Genomic DNA, 19,008 nt, shown 5'->3' on the forward strand with positions numbered 1-19,008 from the left:
TTTTATTAGCTCACTTGTACTCAAGACATGGTAGAAAAGGACCTGCCTCTCTATTTTCTTTTAAGTAGTTATCTTAGGGGGCAAAATACTTACGAATTCAGTGTATCCAAATATTAAATATATGAGAATGCTTTTTAAATTTTAATGTGTTCTTTACATATATATTTTGCTTTAAACAATTAGAATATTAAGTATTTTTCTGTATTACCTAAAAGTAGATAAATGTTTACTAAGGACTTAGTTGAAGAGACAAGTGTCAAATGAGAGTTGGCAGATTATTCATAAGCTTATTTTATTCTAGAAAGATAATTTGGTAAAAATAAAGCTTACTTATTTGAGCATTTATCAGACAATTGCCTTTATTTGGCTAGCTTTTTGTTCTATCTGGTCAGCTAAATATTCTTTTTAGAAACAGTTATTGGTTTGGGTGACAAACAAATGAATTATAAGCTTCAGGTGAAATAGAGATGGAGATTTTCAGTCTTGGGTTTGTTTGTTTTGTAGCCTTTCTATTGCTCTCTGAGAAAGCTGTTTAAAAGTTTAAAGGACTTGGCTAGTTCTAACATAACAGTAATTATTCAATATTTTATTATAATTTTTAAACCTTGCAGACCTTGCTAGTTTTCAGTAATTCTAACTATCAGTTTACTCCATCAGACAGTGTGCGGCTTTAAATGACATAATCTATATATTATTTTATGATTGCTCAGAAGGTATGAGAAGGTTCCCTTGTGATTAGAAGTGTTCATGTTGAGATGTGAATAACAAAGCATTCCAAATTTGGCTTATGGTATTTTTGCTTTAGACACTGTGCTTAGAGGACTAATCTTTTGCTTCAGTTATATTTATCTTTGATTAAATCAGCATTATACCCACTGTTTTATAAAAATAAGAATTTATCTCCTCCTCCAACTCCCCCCACCTTGATTTCCTTATAGTACCTTGTTGGAAGAGTCAATTTTTTAAACTTATTCCAAAATATACCTTCTTGATATTATGAACTTGCTCTTGTCTTCCCCAGTTTATTGGTCCAAACATTATTAAAAACAGAATATGAAAGCTACCCTGAGTCGCAGGCATGTGTTTTTGTTTTGTTTTGTTTTGTTTTCTGGCTGAATAAAGTAGAGTGGATGTTTCCTTTCTATCTTGAGTTTCTCACAACCTGCCTGGCTTTTTGAACTTCTTGTACTTGATTGTATCTTTTGCTGCCCATAGAAGGCTTACATATCAAGATTTTACCCTGAAGACCATTTACTTATGAGAATTTTTCTAAAAATGCCCGTTAAAATCAACCTTGCAACAAGAGGGAAATTTAGGTAGCACATATTTTTGAGATGTTCTGTACAGCAGATTTTCCAGATAGACTGTGAATAAATGTCAGCGAGGTAGGACAGTTATCACATAAACACATCCTGGCACATTCCACCATTACCACTGCCACCACATGCTGTTTGAATTCTGAGTCAGACTTTTGAATTCTGAGTCAGAAAACAAAAATATTCAAATCCATTTAGCTCTTCTGAAACTTTCTGGTTAGCTTAATACATTTATTAAGTGTTTAAGGCAATTACTTTCTGTTGTATCTAAGAATGGTTCATTAGCAAATTGGGTGCAGATTCAGTTATTTGGTCCAAATGTTAAGGTCAATGACAGTGTTCATAAACTGAAACTAGGAAGTTGTTTATGACATTTGATTAGAAGTCCTGAACTTAATATTGAATAAGTAATATTCAAGCTTTCAGCTGCCACCAGGACTGGACTTATTTCTTAGTGTACATGCTTTCCTTCATGAAATATGCCATTATAACTGCTAAGTTTCTGGAATGGTTCCTTACATATTTTCTTTCTTTTGCTTCTTACCTACATATGTATCTAAGTATCTTGTTAACAAAGGCCATTCTAGATGTATAAGTGGATTTTTGTTTTGAAAGGGAATAAAAAGGCTTCTTAGATCTAGGGTATTTACCCAACACATTAGAGTGACTCTAATGTACACAAAACATAGACCACTTGATCTAATCCAAAATATCACCTCTTTGCTGTTCATCCTCTTCTTGCCCCTGTCCCACATGAAATCTTGATTGAGTCCCTGATGTAATCAATGATGAGGGAATTAATTTCCTTTAGACATTATAAATATTTCCTTGGCAAGAGAACCCGAGAAGCTCCTGTATATCATAAATTCCTTATTTGAGCATAGTGTCTCTATTAACTTTATAGTTTAGAGAAGGCTTTCACCTAGATGATCTCACTGGAAACTCTCTTCTGACTTGCCATCCCTAGCATGAATGGCACGAGGTATGGGACAGATAAGAGCCATCTGGCTTTGAGGATGGATGCAAGATGAGGGCCACTTGTCTTGAGCCACTAGTACACAAGAGGGAAATGAGACAAGAAAGAAGGGTTCACGTGATTCAGACACTTAAAGATAGGTGTTGAGCTGAGAACCGAGGGAAAAACCCAAAGTCAGAAAAAGCTTGCTCAACAGCTCTGATGGGATGGGGGACTAAATTTTCCCAAATGTAGGATGCAGAAATGGATGAAATAATCTAGGAGGCAGTATAGCATAATGATTAAGAGCATGGTATTTGAAGTCAAACCTACATTCTGATTCTAAGTCTACAAATGAGAAACTGGATAATGTTGGGCAAATCACTTTACCTCTCTGAGTCTCCGTATCCTCTTCCAGAAAATGCAGTAGTTTATAAATAACACATGCAAAACACTAGCTAGTGCTTGGTCATACCTGGCAGAGTCTGTTCTGATAGAGCACGTTTCTCCCACATGCATTACCTCATTCACCATCGGCAAATGGATAATGACATGTGAGCATAATATGGAAGTTATGTCGTTTCATTCATGATTTTCCTGGGAATAGGATCTGGGTTGGTAGGCATGGAATTGTAACCTTCGACAGGGAAGGAAGAAGCATTCGGCTTTGGCTGCTCACAGGCAGCAGGAGCCCTTTTAGCTTTACTTTAAGAAAATTAAAATCAAGGGTCTGCACCTGGGCCTCCCTCCCCAGAGAGGTGCACCCAGCCTTGCAGAGCTCTGGCTTGTGGCAGACTGTAGTCCCTCCTGTGTTCTCTTTAGCAGTCCTGCTGCCCAAGAGTTCTACTTCCATCTGCATTTTCTTAGCACGCCACCAGCACTATCCCATTTGAATGTCGTCAGCTCTCCATGCTTTTGTTATTGTACGTTTGTATTATCCTGTGAGGCAGCCTTTAGTCAGTCATCTTAAGATACATGTCTCAGTGATCCACATTTCCTCCCAAGGCACTAATAGTTTATAATTGTGTTGGTCAGTGCTCTGGTTACAGTGGTACATGTGCGTTTTTAGTGATCTCTCCCGAACTGTGTTTATCTCATAAACTCAGTTATTTTTGGTCTTACAATTTTTATGTTCATTTTTTGATGCACAATTAACCTATCCTGAAATGTTCAGATCTTAAGTGTAGTGTTTAACCAGTTTGCCAAATGCACATCGAAACACAGAACTTCTATAACCCCAGAAAGTTCCCTTGTGCTACTTTCCAGTTACTGTCCTTCTCCCACCTCCTCCACTACAGGGATCAGCCTCTGATCTTTCTTGCTTTTAAGTTTTTATTTATTTTGAAAGAGAGAGTGTGTCTGAAAGCAGGGGAGGTACGGGGGGAGGGGGGAGAGGGAGAGAGAGAATCCCAAGAAGGCACCGTGCTGTCAGCGGAGAGACCTACATGGGGCTCGATCCCACCAACCAAACCATGGGATGATAACCTGAGCTGAAATCAAGAGTTGGATGCTTAACCGACTGAGCCACCCAGGTGCCCAGAATCAGCCTCTGATCTGATTTTTATCCCCGATGGGTTAGTTTAGCTTCCAGAATTGAGATATTAAGTATGTACTCTTGTTCGTGTCTGTCTTCTCACTCTCAACATAATAGTTATCTTACTATTTTGTTTCTCAGTGGTATGCCATTTTCATGACTGAACCATATTTCTTTATATGAACGTTCCACAATTTGATTATCTTTCCTCCTGTTATTGGACATCTAAGTTATTTGCAGTTTGGGGGTGTTATGGAGTAAGCTGCTATAAATATCTGTGTATAGGTCTTTGTAGGGACGTATGTTTTTCTTTAACTTAGGAGAAAGATCTATCTATGAGCAGAATTGTTAGGTCGTAGTGTAGCTGTAACTAGCTTTTTAAGAAACTGGCAGTTTTCCATAGGGTCAGTAACATTTCACACTCACCAGCAGTGTCTGGGAGTTCCAGGTGCTCTACAACATCAACGTGTGATGGTATCAGTCTTTTTGTTTTTTGCCACTCTCCTGTGTATCTTGTGATTTTCATTTTTGTGCTGATTGGCTGTGACATATCAAAGTCTTTTGCCCATTTGCAAATTAGGACATTTGTCCTTTTGTTTTTGAGTTAGAGGATTTCTTGACATATTTTGGAGACAAGTCCTTTGACAGATATATGTGCTGTAAATTATTTTCTCCTTGTCTGTGGTTTTCAATGAAATTTGATGTTTTTTAATACATGCTTTTATAGAACATGAGGTGACACATATATTGTGTTACAAGAGTCCATACTCCTTAAATATCAACCATCACTGATAGCTAACATTATTATAGCTCTAATTCTATGGCTTTAAATTAGCAACAGCCAATTAATTGCAGGGCCTTTGCCCGAAAGCCTCATTGCATAGTCATTTGGAAAGTTGTTTTGTCTCAGCTTCTTCAGAGGCAAAGTATCGGAGACACCTGGTCCCATCCTATATCACAGATGGCAACAGCAGGGGATACAGTGGCCATTGTTTTATTTGCTTCCATGTGAAATCTAAATGTCCTAGAGACATGGCAGATCCAACTCCAAACACATAAAAAAGAATGCAAAGGTGAATGCAAATTAGGGTCATAAAGGCAACATGTTTTGCCTTATAAAACATATGGAAATACTTGCTACACATTTCACAAAACATCTGTTGAAATAAGGTTTACAATTTAAATGTCTTGAGATGGACTATTCCTAAAACCCAAGATTGCCTGGTGGGAAAGCAGATGGGCAATTTAGGCAGCCTTCTACTAGCTCATTATTTCTTGTGAAACACAAGCTTAATTGGAAAATCCAGAGACAGTGTTTTGGAGATATATTACCTTCAGAGACATAATATTGGCCACTTCTAAAAGGTTTGGTTGCTATTGCTTAGATGTAGGTCTGGAGAAGTATAGGGCTTTATTTATGAATAGAGTTAACACAGAGAATTTTCTAAAATTGAATCTTTACTGGAGTTTTAAGTATTAAAATTTAAATAATTTTACTACTTAAGTGTGTTAGAAATTTTTAAAAAGATAATTTCCTCCTGGTGGGCCCAGTAACACTGTGTCAAGCTTAGTTGCAAAATAATAATTTTTAGCAAAAAAAGTCTTACAAAATAGAATTTTACTTATTTTTTCAAGCCCTTTTTCCTAGAACAAATAATTTTATAGATTATGTACTTTTCACATATATTAACATTATTTTCATGGTTCAGAATTTCTTCAGGCTATTGAGATATAAAACTGTTGGTCTTTAAAATAAACACCAGATTCACATGTGTTTTGGACACCAGAATATTTGCTGTTAATTTTCCTGGCTGTTAGTGATATAAAAAAAAAAAAAAAAGAAAAGAAAGAAAAAAAAAGTGGCAGCTATTAATATGTCTCCATCTAGCAGAGCTTCCTACCCTCATTTGTTTTTAATCATCTGTGGGCTGAGAACACAGTCAGAGCTTGTGAGATTTATAGATAAATCCAGAGCCTACTGCATGAGTGGAAGTGTGAGGAGTTGCCACATGAATAAAGGGCAGGCATATCAACATCTATTTTGGTTCAAAAGATTTGGGCCTGTTTTCTGGTTCTTGGCTATATTTCAAAGAGTAAGGATTGTCAAATAAGTGATATGTTACTATGTAGCTCAGGGTTAAAAAGGTATTTTTTTTCTTCATTTCTGTTGCTCCAGAGATGAGAATTTCGAAGTTACTAGGAGACAGATTTCACTTAAGTAGAAAGATAAATATTTTTAATTGCACGAAAGAGTACACCGAGTTGAGCATTATCCTATGCATCTGAGCCCAGCTCCATGCATACTGAGTCATCATTGAAATCCTCTGGACAACGTTCTCATGATCTCAGATGTACCTGTAGGATTCTGGGGCTCCCGTCACTCATAGCTCCAGCAGAAGCTGCTTGGAGAGAGGATTTCTACCTTGTAGGCAGTTGGACTGATGACCTCTCAGGTGTATTCCTATGTGAAGGTGAAATAATGCTATGACTCACCTCTAGAAGTCAATTGCATCTACCAAGGTTAATTTTAATACCCAAGAGTGATAGTGGTTTAGCCTCTCCAACCTTTGTTCTCTGTATCCACTGCCCCAGGACATGATTTGAGAACAGTGTTCTCAGAAGTCATTGCTTTTCCCTCTCCTTTCCTCAGGCCCCAAATTTAAAACTGTTAAAAGTTTATGAAATTAACCAGGGGAAAAAGCGGGTTACTCACGTCCATATTAAGCTGGTTATGAATTCTTTTTATAGCAACAGTTGAGTCACTGAGAAAGAAGTTAATTAAAGGACGACGCCATGGCTTACCGTTTCAGGTAAAAAACAAACAAAAAAACCTGTGATGTGTGTTTACTGTGGGGAAGAGGTCCAATCTGTGTAAGGTTTTGAAGCTAATTTATAATAGATAATGATTTTGATTATAAAATTAAATAACCAATTTAGAAGAAAATCCTCCGGGGGACTTTGTTCTCTTATGCACTGAAAGCATTTAGCAAAACAAGAGGAGAGAACTCACGTTAGTGAATGGCTTCTAATAACATCTTTCAAAAAGAAACATTTGAGAATTTATCTATTAGCAAAGGGCCAGTTTTCTTAGTCTTAGGCACCTCCTTTCTGATACTGTTGAATGTGTACTCTTGGATGGGCTGGGATGGTTATTGTCTCTTATTTTCTCCTGTTTGAATTAAACTTTCAACTCCTTTCTGTCTGGATATCTCAATATATCCATGGCAGAGTTCAATGTATTTCTTTCCCTCATGATACTTGGTGAATTTCTCCTTTTTGTTCTTAAATGAGGAACATAAGGAAGGGTAAGTTTGGCACTGGTGGGGGAGGGACTGGAGAAGGGAAGAAAGAGAGGGGTGATGTCTGCATGTATCTGTTTCCAAGGGTGTATTGCAGGCACATCTGTTTAAGTAGAACAAAAATTATTCATGTGGAGACTAAGCTAGGCAGAGTGCCTAGAAAACCCCCTATAATAAGTTGAAGTGGAAAAACCTCCACATCCAAATGTTCTCTAATCATATTAGGAACACCAATACGATTTTATATTATAGCATAACTGTGATCGATATGTATCTACCTCTTGGACTAGGGCCACAATTTGATAGCTATAAAATTTTCATAGACACCATTTTCACTACACTGACATGTCTCCACCAAGCTTCTTTGGCCTCTGCCTAAAGATTTCAATGACAGCCCTTGTGTTTCCTGTCCCTGATAGTTGGATTTCATTTCTAAAACAAGTAATGAGGAAAAGAAAATGAAAGCTTTACAATTACAAACCTATTCCCTTAAAGTTGAACACTAGAAAGAACTGGCCAATAACTACCCTCCTCAGGTAGCATCATATCTTCTCTTAAGCATAATATGTTTTGCATCTTTCTTTGACTCTGTCATTGTTCTGTCTTTGAATATGTTCCATCATTTTCTCATGACAGAGCCGTTTAGATGAAGAATTTCCTCACTATGATCCCCTGTCCTGCACAGATGGAATTCAACAACCTCTTCAAGAACAACTGGTAAGTTTAAGCTTTTTGAAATGATTTAAGTGCCTGTTGCAAACCACTACTATGCCAAAATAGAAAGTGAAGTCCAGTATGTGTCAGTAGTCTCAGAACTCTAAACTCTACCACTTTTCTTTGGGAGATTATGAGATGAGGCAATGGATTCCTATTCTTTTTCTTTATCACACACATGCATACAATGCTGGTAGACCCTACGGTATGGCAATATTTTAAATTTGATTGTGGTATCATGATGAAATATTGTATAACTAAGCTTGCCCCTCACCCATACCTCTTTCCTCAAAGCTCTTGTTTATATGAGAATTCGATTATTGGGAATTGATATAATTCTGTTAAATTATTGAACTGTGATTTTTAATGAGAATTATAGTTTACCCACAGGGTAAAGTATACCCTTTGTTCAAGAGGATGAAAGCTTTCTTACTTGACATCATTTATTTTCTTCTGGACCTCTCTCACAGGGTTGAGACCGGTAATAGTCTTTCTGCCTTTGGAGATAAAGAGAGTAGATAATGAAACATACTGTTACATGCCTTTAGATACCTAACAGTACTTAATTTTCTCTTCAGAAGCAGTGTTGTCATAAACAATATAGCAGTCAAGAAGCAAGAATACATCAGGCACCCCTGACTTTCAAACATACATGCTGGTACACACCTCTGCTGGGTAAGCATGGATAGCCCCCCTCTTATACCCTGTCAGGCATGGCTGAGGGTAGGGCTCTTTTTGAATGGGAAAGTAATCACAATTATATTTGTACAGAAAAAGTTGTTGAACACTTGGATATTTATCCCGGAATTCAGTCAACGAACTTATGTTTGAGCACTTACTCTGTACAAAGCACCATATTATGTGTAATAAAGAATCAATCTTAAAATAGCTCACAGATTATCAGGGAGATTAGAATGGGCTCAGAGGGGATACCTGGGTGGCTCAGTTGGTTAAGTGTCTGACTCTTGATCTTGGCTTAGGTCATGATCTCACAGTTTGTGGGATCGAGTTCCACATCGGACTGTGTGCTGACACATGGAGCCCGCTTGGGATTCTATCTCCCCCTCCCTCTCTGCTCCTCTTCTGCTTCTGCGCGTGCCCACTCTCTCTCTCTCTCTCTCTCTCCTCAAAATAAATAAATAAATTTAAAATGTATATAAAAAAAAAAAAAAGAATGGGCTCAGAGAAGTCTCCATAGAAGAAATGAGAGTTGAACCAGGCCTTGAAACATGGGTTGCATTTGGAAAAGCAAAAATCATGGACAAGGTATTCTGAGGAGAATGGCATGAGGGAAAAACAAAGTAAAACAGAAGTAAGAATGCAAAAGCTTCAAATGTTTGAAGAAGAATCAAAGCTGGACAAGTCATTTTGGAAACTGGAGTTTGGCTGGGATATGGTAGAATATAAGTTTGGAGCAAGTTGCAGGTTACATGTGGGCTATTACTCAAGGCCAGGCTAAGGAGAATGAGCTTTATCTTAGGAAATGCTCAAAGCAGTGACATCTCTCATCTCTCATCACAACCTAGATGTGAGTGAAAGCAAAAGTTAATGCCTGGTTCTGAAATGACAAGAGAAATGGGATGGTTATCAAATAAAGTTAAGAAGAAATAAATAGAAAGTAGAGTGATCTGTGGGTCATTTCAGGTGGAGAAGGGAAAAGTGCTACCACTGCTAATGGCCTTTTTGTATCATACAACAGCTTCGTGCTTTCTCTAGATGACTTTGTTCACACTAACCCAGGCGTAGTAACGTGATCACAATGTCAGCAGTCCCTATGAGTGCCTGCTGCATGTGAGGCACAGTTCTCTGCTCTTAACATTGCTGTTACCTCCTTTAATCATCACCTCCCTGCTAGGTAGATCCTAATGTCATTTCCATTTTAAAGATAAGGAAACAGGGGCGCCTAGGTGGCTCAGACAGTTAAGTGTCCAACTCTTGATTTTGGTTCAGGTCATGATCTCATGGTTTGTGAGTTCGAGCCCTGCACTGGACTCTGTGCTGACAGTGCAGGACCTACTTGGGATTCTCTGTCTCCCTCTCCCTCTGCGCCTCCCCCACTCATGCTCTCTGTTGCTCTCTCAAAATAAATAATAAATAAATAAACAAACAGAAACAGTGAGTTAGTAATTTGCCTAAGGTCATTTTGTCATTGCTTACACTTTATATGTAAGTAAACTGAGGCTCAGAGTGGTTTAGTTATTTATCTAGATCACACAGCTAGTATGTGGCCAAGCCAGGATTTGAATTAAAAATTTGTGATTGACTCCAAAGCCTGTTTTTTTCCATTAAACTCTTTTTCCTATACTCAGAAAAACACATAACAAGATGGTTTTCTCCAAAAAACAGTTTGTCACCCTATGTCTTTCGTGTCTTTGATGACTTCTAGTCACAGCATCTGACAATTTTCTCTTCAGGAGTTGGTAAGCTGTCTCTGTAAAGGGCCAGATAGTAAATATGTTAGGCTTTGCAGGCTATATGGTTTCTGCAGCAACTACTCAGCTTTGCTGTTGTATCACACAAGCAGCCATGGACAATACTGAATGAATGGGTGTGTCTGTGATACAGTAAAACTTTATTTACAAATTAGGCTGGATTTTACCCTCTGGTTGCAAATTGCTGACCCCTTTAATTGCTTAGTAGGCAGGGATTTTTCTGCCCCATCCCCAACTTGCTTTAAAAAATTGGCATTTTCACTTCATACAACGAGGCATCAAGGTGGGGGGGAGGGTTATGTTAAAATAGGATTGAATTGACTTCTGTTTTTTCAGAAATAGTTCCATCTCTCAGGAGGGAAAGAATATGTATGTATGTATGTATATACGTAAAATATAGTTTAAACCAGAAATGAATTTCTGTTTTTATTCTTTTCTGTTCTGCAGATGCCTTGCATCTAGAGAGTCTTACAGTGATTCCAAGAGTGGAGTTGACACCTTTCTCAGGTGTAGCCAACCGAATCCAAGATGCATGTGAAAGTCCCAACCATGTGAAAATAGAGGATGGTGCTTTGGATGTGACTAGAAGACACAAGTAAGTTAAAAGAGCCAAATATATTTACCCTATTCCTGTTGCCTAAGCTTTTAATCAGTTAAACTTTTGAATCCTGAGATCATAATGTGTTAAGTAAGAAGGTTTTATTGTGGAACTTATCTAACTCTGAAAATTGACAATTTTAAAGGTCTCTCTATAGTTTTCTTGAAGTGCAGTTTTCTTGCACTTTGAATTCCATAACATCCATTCTAAAATGTAAAAAGACAAATTGGGCTACCCAAAATGTTTCCCAGGTTTTAGGAATATACTATATACTGCTAAGTTAACTTTTTCAGATAGGTTTTGATCACATTTCTATTCCTTCTTCTTCAAGGTTAATGAGCCTTTGCAAATCCTTATCCCCACACCCTCCCTCTCCCCAAGCTCCTCTGTGTTCACCTTCTGAGTACACAGACTGACCTTCCTCAGGAAAAGTTTGAAATGTCAGTGGGGTTGGTGAGCACTATCCACCCCGGTGAAATTTCCTTTCTGTATCAAGGATGCAGAAACAAGACTTTGAATTGCAAATTCTTTATTTCCATTTTTGGCTAGATTCTCTATGGTTTGCCATCTCTCTCTGGTGGAGGTTGGAGCTGCCTTTCCTTATGTCTTACTAAAACCATGAACTTAATTAGAAATTTGGTTAAGCTGAGGCAGGGAAGGGAAACATTTGGTATTAGCTGAAATTCTCCGTCTTTCCATCAGGAGTAAGGAGCTTTGTTTTCTGTTGCCAGGTGCCCAGGCCCTGAAGTTGGCCCCCACTCAGGAACAGATCTTTCAGGTTGCCTCAGGATGAATGATGATCTAAGGATGGAAGTGAGCATTTGATTATATTTCACCTTTATTTTTAGTACAACCATATCCTGGTCCTCTTCTATGGTATATTTTTTTGAAGTATTATGGACACTCTTATAGCAAGTGTGAATCTCATACCACAAAACACAGATGCATGAGAAATGTCAACCTTTCTTGACAAGAAATTACAATTCAGTCATTTGGGGGCTTTCTACTCCTTCTGTAGTACAAGCTAAAGGATAAATAGACAAAAGGAGATTTTGGTGAAGTATGCTGAATATTTTATTCAAGAGGCAGGCTGATTTGGGACTTAAAATTTACTAATGACTATAAGTCTTAGGTCTCATTTTCTGTCTAAGAATTGAAGTCAAACCTAGATAATCTTTGAAGTGCTGGTACTTTGTAAAAAGTCACAAAGTAGGGCAGTGCCCAGAGAGTATTCATTGCTGCAGTTAGGTGCTAATGGTACTTTTCTACCAAAAAAAGAATAACACTAAATAACACGTCATTTAGGCAAACTCCCCAGGTTATGGAGATATGTATGGAGTGATCCCTCTGTCTACAGTTGAAACCACGTTCCATAATTTTCTCAGTCAAAAGGAGCAGACAGTTCTGTTTCAGGATCTAACAATCCAGTATTCTTCCTTTTTTTAATTGCTTGAGATATAATTCACATATTAACTTATTCAGGTAAATGCTTTTATTAATTTTTTAAATATAATTTATTATCAAGTTAGCTGACATATGGTATATACAGTGTGCTCTTGGTTTCAGGAGTAGATTCCCATGATTCATCGCTTACATACAATATCCAGTGCTTATCCCAACAAGTGCCCTCTTCAATGCCCATCACTCATTTTCCCCTCTCCCCCAGACCCCCCATCCACCTCCCGTTTGTTCTCTGTATTTAAGAGTTTCTTATGATTTGCCTCCCTCTCTGTTTGGAACTATTTTTGCCCCTTCCCTTGCCCCATGGTCTTCTGTTAAGTTTCTCAAATTCCACATATGAGTGAAAACATATGATATTTGTCTTTCTCTGACTGATTTATTTCACTTAGCATAATACCCTCCAGTTCCATCCACGTTGTTGCAAATGGCAATATTTAATTCTTTCTCATTGTCAGGTAGTATTCCATTGTATATATAAACCACATCTTCTTTATCCACTCATCAGTTGATGGACATGTGGGCTCTTACCATAATTTGGCTATTGTTGAAAGTGCTTCTAAAAACATTGGGATACACATACCCCCCATGAATGAACACTCCTGTATCATTTGAAGAAATTCCTAGTAGTGCTATTGCTGGGTCATAGGGTAATTCTATTTTTAATCTTTTGAGGAACCTCCACACTGTTTTCCAGAGCGGCTACACGAGTTTGCATTCCCACCAACAGTGCGAGAGGGTTCCTGTTTCTTCACATCCTTGCCAACATCTGTTTTTTTTCCTGAGTTGTTAATTTTAGCCACTCAGGTTGGTGTGAGGTGGTATCTCAATGTGGTTTTGATTTGTATTTCTCTGATGATGAGTGATGTTGAGCATCTTTTCATGTGTCTGTTGGCCATCTGGATGTCTTCTTTGGAAAAGTGTCTGTTCATGTGTTCTGCCCATTTCTTCACTGGATTTCTTTTCAGGTGGTGAGTTTGGTGAGTTCTTTATAGATTCTGGATACTAACCCTTTATCTGATATGTCCTCTGCAATTATCTTTTCCTGTTCCGTCAGTTGCCTTTTCGTTTTGTTGATTGTTTCCTTTGCAATGCAGAAGTTTTTTTTTATCTTCCTGAGGTCCCAATAGTTCATTTTTGCTTTTAATTCCCTTGCCTTGGAGATATGTCAAGTAAGAAACTGCTGCGGCTGAGGTCAGAGAGGTTTTTTCCTGCTTTCTCCTCTAGGGTTTTGATGGTTTCCTGTCTCACATTCAGGTCCTTTATCCATTTTGAGTTTATTTTTGTGAATGGTGTAAGACAGTGGTCTAGTTTCGTTCTTCTGCATGTTGCTGTCCAGTTCTTCCAGCACCATTTGTTAAAGAGACTGTCTTTTTTTCCATTGGATAGTCTCTGCTTTTTCAAAGATTAGTTGGCCATATATTTGGGGATCCAATTCCGGGTTCTCTATTCCGTTGGTCTGTGTGTCTGTTTTGTGGCAATACCATACTGTCTTGATGATTACAGCTTTGTAATAAAGGCTAAAGTCCAGGATTGTGATGCCTCCAGCTTTGGTTTTCTTTTTCAACAGTACTTTAGCTATTTGGGGTCTTCTGTGGTTCCATACAAATTTTAGGATTGTTTGTTCTACCTCTGAGAAGAATGCCTGTGTAATTTTGATTGGGATTGCACTGAATGTGTAGATTGCTTTGGGTAGTATTGACATTTTAACAATATTTGTTCTTCCAATTCATGAGCATGGAATGTTTTTCCATTTCTTTGTGTCTTCTTCAATTTCTTTTGTAAGTTTTCTATAGTTTTCAGCATACAGATCTTTTACATCTTCGGTTAAGTTTATTTTATGGTATTTTAGGTATTTTATGATTCTTGGTAGAACAATTAACTGCTTTTAATTAAATTCACAGAATTGCACAACAACCATCAAAATCAATTTTAGAACGTTTTGATCATCCCATAAAGAAACCTCATACCCATCAACAGTCTATCCCTTCTTCCCACCAAACCCTCAGTCCTAGGGAATCACTAATCTACTTTCTCTGTATATGCATTTGCCTATTCTGGATATCTCATATATATGGAATAACCTCTTGTGGCCGACTTCTTTCAGTTAGTATGATATTTTCAAGTTTCACCATGTTGTAGCATGTTACAAGTACTTCAATCCTTTTTATGACTGAATAATGTTCCAATGTATGTCTGTATCACATTTTATCTATTCATCAGCTGATGAGTGCTTGTGTTGTTTCAATTTTTTACCTATGTGAATAATGCTACTATGAACTTTAGTGTGTAAGTTTTTCTGTACCCATATGGGTATCCTTTTGGGCATATATCTGGGAGTGGAATTGCTACATTGTATGGTATCTGTAATATTTCAAGGAACTATAAAACAGATTTCCAAAGTCGCTGCACCATTTTATATTCCTGCAAGTAATGCATGAGGATTCCAGTTTCTCTACATCCTTGTCAACATTTGTCCCTTTTTTGATTATAGCCATCTTGGCAGGTGTGACGTAGGTTTTGATGGACTGGGTATGCATTCTCCTAATGACCAATGGTGTCGAACATCTTTTCTTGTACTTTTTGACCAATGTGCTTCTTCTTTGGAGGTATATCTCCCCAGATCTTTGCCCATTTAATAAATGGGGTTCTTTTCACTGCTAAGTTATATGACTTGTTCTTATTATTCCTTTTAAGTGTGTGTATCTGAAATTTTTCTGTTCCTTAATACCCATCCTATTGAGTAGCTAAGAAAAGGAAAGAAAAAGGAAATGAATCTATTTTGCTATTAGTTAGCAGTTATTGTAAGTTTAATAAAGGAAGTTGAACTTGGAAGTTTACAGGATGTTTGGTTATTAGTAATTTCCCTTTTATCTGGCAGTGATTTTACCAAGAATGGGGAAGAAACAAACATCACTTGTGTACCAGGTACTTTGTAGGAAAGCATTTCCACATGCCATGTTATTAATCTTCTCTGCAACTTTGGTAGGCATTCTCTGCTTTTACAAATGACACAGCTGAAGTTCACAGAGGTTAGTAACTTCCCCAAGATCACTCAACTGGTAACTAGCAAATGTGGGATTCAAATTCTTGTTTGTCCACGTTCAAAAAATAAGCCTTTCTCATGGCTCCTCTTAGAACACTGAATTTAGAACTTTCACTCATAATAATTGATCATAATTACCTTGCAAGTAGTTTTTTGGCTAGGAAATGGGCTTCTTTATTTATCTAAAAGGATCTCCAAATACACTGTCATTAGGCTATGTGACTGAGTTTTGGTTTTTGTTGTTGTTGTTGTCCCCCCCCCCCCAACCCCCCATGGTCTTGATGCCATTAAGAAGCAGGAGCTAACACATCACAATGGAAACTCCTACCCAACGTTCCTGGGGAAATGTATAGGTTCCCTGAAGGTTCTCATGCTGTATTCTGTGCCATTTCTTCTAGAGTCCCCAGGAAGCAGTCTGTCTGCTGCACTTGGCAGCTGATATCACTAATTCTCACTGTTCCCTTTCCAGGTTTCTTCTCCCCTGAAGAATCTCTGCAGCCTGTTCACTGCATGATTCACTCTCTCATGAGAGTGAATCCTACCTTCCTACCCCTCAACTCCCCCCACTTCATAAGTAATAGAAAATTCTCCTTAGAAAACAATTTTCTAAGCATTCTCATTAATAAGTACAGGGATTTATAATGAACTGTGAGATAAAAATTGCCAGAAAATATAATCTGTGTTTATCCCAGTGACCCATAAATTATGGTATTTTTCTTACGTCTCTGGCTTCAAACTCTAGGATTTTTGTCACTCTTGAGAGCCTTCATAACAAGCAACTTGAACCCACGAGCTGTGAGATCATGACCTGAGCGGAAGTCAGACACTTAACCAACTGAGCCACCCAGGCGCCCCTGAACATCCGTATTCTTAAGAGGATCTATTTGAGTGAGCAAAGGACTCTAATAAGATTATTATCTCCAAAAGAACATCTCACAGTAAATAATTTGGGGCCCAGTTTAAGACATTTTTGGGAAAAATGGAGTTACTCTACTGACCCAGAAAATTCATTTATTTGGAATATTGCAGAAAAAAAAAAGAGAGAATAAATTATTTCTAAACCTCGCCTTTTAGAGATTCAGACTAAAATATTTATGATATCTGGGATTTGTATCAAAACAATGCAGGGGTGGGTTTAGTGGGTGACAAAACAGAGTGGCCACAGGTTGGTAATAGCTGAATCTGCAGAACAGGTACACAATTTTTACATATTCTATTCTGTTACTTTGGTATTTATTTAAAATTTTTCTGGTAATGATTTAGAATTATAGCCACATCACATAGGCTTTGGAATCAAGCAGGCCTGGATTTAAGACTGGCTCTATTACTTGTTCGCTGTGTAAACTTGGACAAGTGGCTTAACCTCTCTGAATTTTCTTGACACCCTCCTACCCTCCCACCCCGTGAAACAGAGATACTACTTTTCAGGGTTCTTTGGAGGATTCAAATACACACATACATGCATTACATGTATGCATATGCATAAAGCAATGGCTATGTTCTGGCCTAACCAGTCCATGGGAACAAACCAAATCAGTTATATTTAAAGAAAAGACAAACCTTAATTCTGTTTCCCCACTCGCTGATGAATAGGAAGGCCTTTCTTCTCCATGGGGTCCTGTCTCAACATTTCCAAGAGCCTCTAGGGGTGTATACCAATATCTCCTAATGTCCTTCAGGCCTGACCAACTAGTGAGTCCCAGGGCAGGATGCTTCAATTCCTGAGAAGCTTAGGGGAAAGGAAGCTGGTTTCAGCACTCACATCTCTGCAGGCCTTTTGTTTGTGGCCCATAATCCCCACACTCCCTCTATGTTTAACTCTTTGGAGCTCTGTGCCTGATCACCTTAGTGATCTTTACTCCCCAGCCAGCAGAGAGGATTCTTCTTTCTTGTCTCAGTACTTCAGAGCAAGGTCCTACTACAGTGTTGGGGGGCGGACTACTTGTGATGGGATTGTTAAAATGACCCTCTCTGTGTCAAGGTGCATACAGAGATAAGCCAGTGGGCTGGGAGGCACAGTGGCCAGGAGCCGTCTCCCACTGACTCCAGTACTGTGGCTCCCATCAGTGGGGGGGTCCCAGTGGTCTGTTTAGCCCGACTTCCTCAACTCTTCCTCACTCTTGGCAGTTTCTCTCCAGGGCCCAGTTGTCTCTCCTTGTAGTCTGTCTTCTTTTTCTTAATCACATGCTCCCACTATGGAGTCTGAACAGCAACCGAAGAGCCAAACTGGGGGTGTGCCTAGGTACCTATGTGTGTCCCCACATACTCAGAGAATTAAGGAGCTTCATGAAGATTCTATGACAATGAAATGGATTCTTCTCTTTACCTACTTCAGTCTCAGATCTAACCCCACCAAGACACTTTATGATGTATGCAAAGTACCTGTTTCCTAGTAAACACTCAGAAAGCAGCTATAGCTGTCACCCAGAATCAGAATTATCAGCAGTGTGAAGCTCAAAAGATCCCTTCTCGTGAGCATTATGTAATGTGTAGAATTGTCAAACCACTATGTTGTCTACCTGAAACTAATAAAACATTGTATGTCAACCATAAGTCAATGAAAAAAAAAAAGACAATACCTTGTCACAATCGGAGGATATGAAGATGAATTTCTCTGTTTTTAATTTGGCTGTTAAAAAAATAGGTCTTTAAGGTCTCCTCCATGTTATTGCATGTTTTTGTCTAAGATATACTATCACTAGGAGGAGATGATTTATGAGACAAAGGACAGAGTCAATTTTGAAATATCTCAGAAGATTTTCTGGTCATTGTCTGTCATAACCTTGGAGAATAAATAACATTGCCAGTTGCAAAATTGGAACATATAGAAGTTGACTTATAATTGTACTATAAATGAACCTCAGATTGGTATGTGTGTCCTGTAGATCTGAGGGTGTGGTGTCCTTTTAGGTACAAAAAAAAAAAGCTTGTGAGGAAATTTAGTTTTGTTTAGGTTATAGTAGTTGTGATCTTTTGGTATTCGATTTTACATTCTCTTTCCACAACATTGAAACCAACACTGAGTCAAGGACTTTTTTTTTTTAAGTTAGAATGAAATAAGCTTATATATAGACTCTTTTCAGGTTTTTTCCTCAGAAAACCCTATGAATTTATTGGAGTAGTACCGATCATCTAAAATAGATCTAATAGTAAAAATTACATTGGTAACACAAATGGAAGGGTCTCTGGTCATAAAATCTATAGCTAAAGAAACATTTTATCTAAAAGAGCAAAAATAAAGTAATCCTGGGAGATGATCTAGGCCTATTAATTACTCTTACTAATAACCTAAATATTAATAATAATAATATCTTATTCTTCATATTTTTCTATCTAAATATTGAAATAATCCTGGTGTGTGTGTGTGTGTGTGTGTGTGTGTGTGTGTGTGTCCATGCCTGTGTGCGTGGCCTGCGTTTGCTGACCCAGCCCATGGGAGAATATGTCTCACTTTGTTCCATGAGTACCTGGCTACCCCACCCTCCATTAGACGCTTGCTGTCAAAAGCAAATGGGCTGGCCACGGATTTTCATGTAAATGTTATGCAGGTTGCTATTTGAATGACTTGCACAGGAAGAACATTCTTCCTGCTCTATGCTGTCGACATGTGTTAGACTCATTGACTTGAGCCAGTCTTCTACGTGTAAGTAAGTCTG

General features: G+C 38.1%; 1 protein-coding gene across 2 annotated transcripts in view; it reads left to right on the top strand.

The window, feature by feature from the left end:
• IRAG2 (inositol 1,4,5-triphosphate receptor associated 2) overlaps positions 1 to 19,008 on the top strand; it is a 134,315-nt gene that overhangs the window by 84,369 nt on the left and 30,938 nt on the right. Inside the window, exons 19-23 of one of the 2 annotated variants that reach the window (XM_047866803.1) lie at positions 6,554 to 6,615; positions 7,741 to 7,821; positions 8,397 to 8,493; positions 10,698 to 10,845; positions 11,580 to 11,661. In XM_047866803.1, the coding sequence (XP_047722759.1) occupies positions 6,554 to 6,615; positions 7,741 to 7,821; positions 8,397 to 8,493; positions 10,698 to 10,845; positions 11,580 to 11,661 (470 nt within the window). The remainder of the gene's footprint in view (positions 1 to 6,553; positions 6,616 to 7,740; positions 7,822 to 8,396; positions 8,494 to 10,697; positions 10,846 to 11,579; positions 11,662 to 19,008) is intronic. The other variant, XM_047866802.1, reaches the window with a different exon arrangement.

The sequence above is a fragment of the Prionailurus viverrinus genome, chromosome B4 (assembly GCF_022837055.1).
Source record: "Prionailurus viverrinus isolate Anna chromosome B4, UM_Priviv_1.0, whole genome shotgun sequence".
Classification (NCBI taxonomy): domain Eukaryota; kingdom Metazoa; phylum Chordata; class Mammalia; order Carnivora; family Felidae; genus Prionailurus; species Prionailurus viverrinus.